The 6,640-nt window shown below is 58.5% G+C and overlaps 1 protein-coding gene and 1 pseudogene across 3 annotated transcripts; both read left to right on the top strand.

Moving 5' to 3' along the window:
- Window positions 1–583: 583 nt before the first annotated feature.
- On the top strand, window positions 584–1,689 carry LOC138385031 (actin-related protein 2/3 complex subunit 1A pseudogene; annotated as a pseudogene).
- A 1,082-nt stretch (window positions 1,690–2,771) lies between these two features.
- Window positions 2,772–6,439, top strand: LOC138384677 (glutathione S-transferase P). 3 transcript variants are annotated; one of them, XM_069470312.1, is made up of 8 exons: window positions 2,772–2,953; window positions 3,230–3,442; window positions 3,981–4,016; window positions 4,313–4,419; window positions 4,527–4,614; window positions 4,919–5,022; window positions 5,895–6,002; window positions 6,178–6,439. In XM_069470312.1, the coding sequence occupies exons 4-8, from the start codon at window positions 4,333–4,335 to the stop codon at window positions 6,364–6,366; spliced, it is 576 nt and encodes a 191-aa protein (XP_069326413.1). In that variant the 5' UTR covers window positions 2,772–2,953; window positions 3,230–3,442; window positions 3,981–4,016; window positions 4,313–4,332; the 3' UTR covers window positions 6,367–6,439. The 3 variants fall into 3 exon arrangements, with proteins under 3 accessions (XP_069326413.1, XP_069326412.1, XP_069326414.1); XM_069470311.1 differs by having other exon boundaries at window positions 2,772–3,442; XM_069470313.1 differs by lacking the exons at window positions 2,772–2,953; window positions 3,230–3,442 and adding an exon at window positions 3,512–3,765.
- Window positions 6,440–6,640: the final 201 nt, after the last annotated feature.

The raw sequence follows: 6,640 nt of genomic DNA, 5'->3' as shown, positions 1-6,640 counted from the left end.
ATCCCAGTTAGATTTTCTCAAGAAGTGAATAAAGATCCACAAATAAGAAAATGTCAGGGAAAAAAAAACGCTGGAGGGTGTGCTTTTTCCCTACCAAATTTATAAAGCCATAGTAATAAAAAGCTGTGGTGCTGGCACAAGAACAGACAAACAGACACTGAATGGCAGAGGACAGAGAACCAGCAGACCCGGCTATCTATGGGAACCTAGCGTGGGATAAATCAGATGCTCTGGAGATGGTGCTGGAGAAGACAGCTCTTTGCTTGGAGGAAAATAAAACTGGATTCCTACCCAACAGCACATGCAAGAGTGGCCTCTACAGGGATTAATGTAAATGTGAAGATAAAAAGACAAAGTTAACAGAAGACATCACAGGAGAATGTTGTGCTTTCAGATGAAGTTTCGAAAGCGCAAAACAGAAGCACCAACCCTCCCCTACAGAAACAAACAAACAAACAAAACCCTTCATGGGTTTGACTACACTAGCATTAAGGAGTTTTATTTAATGAAAGACACTTTGGCCCTCCCCCTACGCCCGCGGAGCCTGTTCATGTCGACTGACCCAAGTCTGCGAATTCTCCGCTCTGATCCCGTCCGGACCGGCCCCACCCCAGCTTTCTGTTCTTTGAAAACACTAAGAATAATGTCCCTGCATCAGTTTTTACTAGAGCCAGTCACCTGTCATGCCTGGAACAGGGATTGCACTCAAATTGCCCTTAGCCCCAGTACTCACGACGTGCACATCTGTAAGAAAAGGGGAGCCGGTGGGCGAAAGCTCATGAACTCAAGGAGCACAACGGACACATCATAGGTATTGACTGGGCTCCCAAGAGCGACCGCATGGTCCCTTGTGGGGCAGACCGCAATGCCTATGTCCTCAAGCCAACCCTGGTGATCCTGAGAATTAATTGCGCAGCCACTTTTGTGAAGTGGTGCCCCCTGGCGGACAAATTTGCTGTGGGAAGCGGAGCATGGCTCACTTCTGTCTGAAATGACTGGTGGGTAAGCGAGCACGCTAAAAAGCCCATTGGCTCCACAGTCCTCAGCTTGGACGGGCATCCCAACAACGTTTTGCTGGCAGCAGGACCATGTGACTTCAAATGCAGAGTGTTTTCTGCCTATATTAAAGAAGGGATGAAAAGCCAGCCAGTACGCCCTGGGGCAGCAAGATGCCTTTTGGTCAGCTGATGTCAGAGTTTGGGGGCAGTGGCACAGGCAGCTGGGTCCATGGGGTCAGCTTCTCCGCCAGTGGGAGCCGCCTGGCCTGGGCCAGTCACCACAGCACCATATCTGTTGCTCATGCCCCAAAAGGCGTGCCGGTCTCAACTCTAGAACAGAGTTCCTGCCACTCCCGAGCGAATCGTTTGTCTCGGAGAATAGCGTGTGGCTGCTGGCCATGACTGCTGCCCAGCGCTCTTTAACTGCGATGACTGCGGCTGCTTGACCTTTGTCTCCAAGGTAGACGTCCCAAAACAGAGCATCCAGCACAACATGGACAAGAGGGCCACGACCCAGGACCACAATACAGCCTTAGGGATGCTGCCCCAGAATAGCATCACTCAAGTGTCTATTTCCGAGGTGGACAGACAAGATTGTGGAAAATTTTGCACTACTGGCATCGGTGGAGCCATGACAATTTGGGATTTCAAGATCTTAAAGTCTTGTATCCAGGGCCTCCAGATAACGTGAAGCTGAGTGAGCCTCTGCCATCCAGCAGGGCAAAGAGCCGCCCATCTGCCATTGGACGGTGCGGAAAGCCAGTCCCAAGGAAACACTGCAAACACATGTCGTGCAAATATTGCGTGGTTTTGCTAGAGTATAAAACTGGTGAAAGTGTTGGTGTATAAAAGCAGCAGTGACTTTTTCTTTCTTTCTTTCTTTCTTTTTTTTTTTTTTGGCTATTTCATTCCATTTTTGACCAAAGTTCTCTTTAAGTAGTTTGTTATGGAAAACTGTCACACTAACCTAAAGGAAAGGGTGAGGGAGATATGTAAATTGTCCACTAGAAAATTAAATTAAAATACTGAAAACAATACACTTTGGTCAAAGTGAAGAGAGAGTTGACAGACCAGGAGGTGATTGTAGCGTTAAAGCCAATAAGAAATTAGTGCCTAGAATAAATGAAGATCTGCAGATCAACAGAAAGGAGACAGCAAAGCCAAAGAAAATGGTCCAAAGGTAACAGACTATTTCCAGAAGCGGAAAACAAAATCCAATGAGCACCGGCAGAGACGATCAAAATCCTTAGCAATTCTAGGTGGAGGGGATGTGGGGCCAGAGAGAGTCCCACGGCCTCGGGGAGCGTGGAACGGCTGGCGCAGCCCTTCGGGAGGGCCAGCTGGCTCTGTTTTTGCAAGGCCAGTGTTCCATACCTGGGACGCAGCAGTGGCACTGAGGGCGCACAGCCCAACAAACTCACCACCTGCAGGAAGTGCCAGCGGAGTGTGAAGATAAAGGGAACACGTAAGCACACACATACAAATAAGAGGGGGACCCTGCCCAAACCAGAGATAATAATGGGGCCAGGAACCAGGAGCGCACTAATGTGTCCCCTCGCCCCAGGGGCCAGCACACCAGGAAGAATGGCCCAGGACCACCCCGGGACCGCGCTGTGGAAGGAGAGAGGGACCGGACAAGTTTCCATGACTACGGAAACATCCATGGCCCGCAGGGCACAGGAATGGAGCGCGGGGGCGGGGAAATGCACACTCCAGCGCTCACAGGAGGCTGAGTCCGGCTGGTCTGACCCGGTGAGAGTCACAGAGGTGAGAAGGGCATAGAGACCCGGTCGGGGCAGTGGCAGCCAGGTGTGTGCGAGGGGAGCGCGGGGACAGCGGCGGCGGAAACCCTCTCACCTTTACTGGCCCAGACCCAGGCCCCAGCCCGCACAGCAAAGACCCTGAGGAGAGAGAGGCCGGAGCAGGAGGAGCCACAGCCGGAGGCAGCGCGGCAGGTCTGGCTACAGCCGGCAGGCCCTGCAGGGCCCGGAGGAGGCCACTGTGCTGCTTGGCGAGACCACGGGTCCCTGTGTGTGTGTGTGTGTGTGTGTGTGACAGAGGGAGAGTGCGAACTGGTGAGAATTGCAGTAAGTTGTGCGTGTATGACAGCACGTGTGTGTGTGTTTGAGCGCGGGCGACAGTGAGTGTGTGAAAGGGTTGTGTGACGGTGGGGGGGATGGGCGCTATCCTGGAGTGCCACTATGCAGACGTTAGAAGCACTTAAAAAACAGCAAACGCGGCGAGCGGCTTCCTCCAGCTCCGCGCACCTGCGTAAAGGCGGTTCTTGCGAAAGCCCGGCCGCCCATCGCCTCCCGGGAGCAGCAGGAGAGGAGACAAGTGCGCCCCAGCACGCGGACTGTCCCGACCGCCGCCCGTCTTCCGCCGACTCTCCCGCGGGCTCACTTGCTCCGGGCGGCCGCACACGCTGCCCTTCCCCTGCTAAGGTGTGTCAGCCCCTGCACGGTGCGCTCGGGGTATTGTCTTTTCCCGCGATGTCCCTGCACTTGGTAACTTTGGACGCCTGTGCTCGCGTCCCTCCGCCCGCGACCGTCCATTCCCAGGCCCGGCCGGCACCCGGGGCGGAGGGGATCTCCCGCCTGCTGTCGCCGCGGGCGCCCCTGCGCCGCCGAGGGGCGGCGGGATCCGGGCGGCGGCGGGCGCGGTGACTCAGCACCAGGGGCGGAGCGGGGCGGAGCGGGGCGGGACCACCCATATAAGGCGCGAGCCGCGGGGCCTGCGCCAGAGCTCCGTCGCCTGCGCAGCACCAGTGAGTCCCTGGGGCCCGGCCCGCGTCACCACACCCCCCCACCCCGGAGCCGGGACGGGGATACCGGGGGGCCCTGGACGTCCCCGGCGCCGAGTTAGAGGCGCTCAGGGGGCCGGGAGCGCCCGGAGCAGGAGGGGACCCGGGGAGGGGGGCGGTGGGTCCTCGGCCAGGATGCGCTCCGCAGGCGCTAACAGACTGTTCTTTGTCCGCCACAGTGCCGCCCTACACCGTCGTCTACTTCCCCGTTCGAGGTCGGAGCCTGAGCCTGGGAGGGAGGGGAGGCAGGGGTGGGGCCTGCAGCCCACGGTCCCTCACCCACCCCGGGGAGACCCCAGCCCCCCAACCCTCCATCCTGTGGCTACAAGCCCGGGCCTCCTTCCGTGTTCAGCTCTTCCACGTGTCCGATCCCTTCCCAGTATTTTGTTAAATCTTTGGTGGAGTCTCTGTTCCCATGCCTCCTCCCCACCCTCCTGAGCCCTCCTCAGGTCGCTGTGAGGCTGGGTCTCTCCCGGAGTCCCCATGCCCCTGTCCTGTCCCCTCACATCAGGGCGCTGCGAGGCCCTGCGCATGCTACTGGCGGACCAGGGCCAGAGCTGGAAGGAGGAGGTGGTGACCATAGAGGCCTGGCAGCAGGGCTCACTCAAGGCCTCCTGTGTGAGTGACCATGTCCGGGCAGGGGGTGGGGACCGAGCCTTGGGGGGCAGGACTAGGGTGGGGGCAGCCAGGCTCAGCGACCCTCATGGAGCCGTGCCTCCCCCCAGCTGTATGGGCAGCTCCCCAAGTTCCAGGATGGAGACCTCACCCTGTACCAGTCCAATGCCATGCTGCGTCACCTGGGGCGCTCCCTCGGTGAGTCCTGAGGCCTGGAGGCCAGGGCAGGGGTGGGTTGGCATCTGCCTCTGAGCCCCTTCTGTTTAGGTTGAGCTGCCGTGTGGCCCTCTGCAGTGGGGGAAGCAGAGACACAGCCCACATCTGCCTGCAGCCCTGCTCTGTGCAGGCTCCTCTAACCGAGCTCTGAGCACCTACTGTGTGTCAGGCTCAGCCCTCCTCCCAGGCTGTGGCCCACAGACAACCACGTGGCCTGGAGGGGCTCAGCCCGTGGTCCTGTGTTGATCAGGCGCCCAGTCACGCTGTCTGCTCCCCCTGACCCCAGGGCTATATGGGAAGGACCAGCGGGAGGCAGCCCTGGCGGACATGGTGAACGACGGCGTGGAGGACCTGCGCTGCAAATACCTCAGCCTCATCTACACCAACTACGTGAGCACGGCCAGCGGCGTGGGCACTGGGGTGAAGGAAGAGAGGGGCCTCTCGTGCTCACCCCACCTGCACATGGCTCTGGCTGGCCCCTCCCTCGTCAGGGTGCTGGGGCTGGAGCTGGCTCTGTGCTGGGGGCCAGGGGCTGTTGTGGACAAGACACTACCCTCACCCTCACTGCCTGGGGGCAATGGCGGGAGAGTGCAAGGACAGAGACACCAGGGAGAGGTGGTTTCTTATCTCCTGGGGTGGGGGTGCTTCCTGGAGCAGCCATAGGAGCAGGAGGATCTATAGCCAGTTTCTGGAAGGAGGTGCTGGCACTTTCAGAAGAGCAAAGTATATGCAGACACAGAGCACATTTGAGGACCTGGGACCAGTTTAGCAGAGGCAGAGTGTGCCCGTGTGCATGCCTGTGTTGGGGGAGGGGGGTGTGCACGCACACGTGCATGCCTGTGTGTGCGTGTGTGTAGATGGAGATGGGGGAACAGCGGCCCAGGTCCTGAAGGCCTTGAACCCACCGGTTTGGATTCTCCTGAGGGCAGTGGGGCATGGAGGAGTCTATGCAGGGCTCTGTCTGAATGTGAGGTCTAGGAGGATTCTCTGGAGGAACCAGCTCTGAGGGTTTTGCAGTAATCCAGTAAGAGATCCTGGCAGGGACAGAAAGTCGGAATGGACTGGAAAAGAATTAGCAGCTGAAACGAAAGGATTTGGGACCAGCCTGGTGCGGGGGGTGAGCAGAGGGGCGTCTAGGGCTCCAGTCTCTGGCCCACTGGGTTGTGCCATTCACCAGTGGTCAACAGAAGGGGGGTGCCTCGGGTGGGGCAGGGGCTGGGGGCTGGGGGTAGGAGAAATGCATGGTGGTATCTCTCCGGCAGGAGGCGGGCAAGGATGACTATGTGAAGGCACTGCCGGGGCAGCTGAAGCCTTTTGAGACGCTGCTGTCCCAGAACCAGGGAGGCCAGGCCTTCATTGTGGGCAACCAGGTGAGCATCTGGCCCTGTCCTCACCACCCCATTACAGATGGACACAGGTGTGAGCCATTCATTCAGCAAAGTGGGGCAGACCTGGGGGATGGCCTCAAACGCCCTGCCCGCCATTCCCCCGGCCCCGCCTCCAGCCTGCTCCCACTGGCTAAGTCCCCGGTCCCCTGCCTTGCAGATCTCCTTCGCTGACTACAACCTGCTGGATCTGTTGCTGATCCACGAGGTCCTGGCCCCCGGCTGCCTGAATGCATTTCCCTTGCTCTCAGCCTACGTGGCGCACCTCAGTGCCCGGCCCAAGCTCAAGGCCTTCCTGGCCTCCCCTGATCACGTGAACCGCCCCATCAACGCCAACGGGAAACAGTGAGGGCCTGTGGGACCCTCCGGGGAGGCAGAGCCTGCTTGCCTGCCTTTCCCCAGGACCAATAAAATTTCTAAGAGAGCAGCTGTGCTGTGAGCACTGTTTCCTGGGAAGGGGCTCTGGGACCCTCCACGGTCAGGCTTGGCAGGAAGGCAGGGCAGAGGGCTGGGAACCTTAGGTCCCGAGCACAATCAGAGTGTCTTCCTGGAACCCTCAACCCCATCTGTGTTTACCGAACCTCAAACAGAAAGAGGGGAAAAAAAAAAGAAAAAAAAGAGAG

This window comes from Eulemur rufifrons, chromosome 6, assembly GCF_041146395.1.
Source record: "Eulemur rufifrons isolate Redbay chromosome 6, OSU_ERuf_1, whole genome shotgun sequence".
Lineage (NCBI taxonomy): Eukaryota > Metazoa > Chordata > Mammalia > Primates > Lemuridae > Eulemur > Eulemur rufifrons.
Note: the sequence above shows the minus strand (reverse complement) of the source record. Positions and strands in the feature narration are given on the sequence as shown.

Excerpts from the sequence above, each read along its gene's own strand:
- LOC138384677 (XM_069470313.1), top strand. Across the intron at positions 4,017-4,312 it reads CGTCTACTTCCCCGTTCGAG|GGCGCTGCGAGGCCCTGCGC; the intron begins GTCGGAGCCTGA and ends CCCTCACATCAG. Across the intron at positions 4,615-4,918 it reads TCACCTGGGGCGCTCCCTCG|GGCTATATGGGAAGGACCAG; the intron begins GTGAGTCCTGAG and ends CCCTGACCCCAG.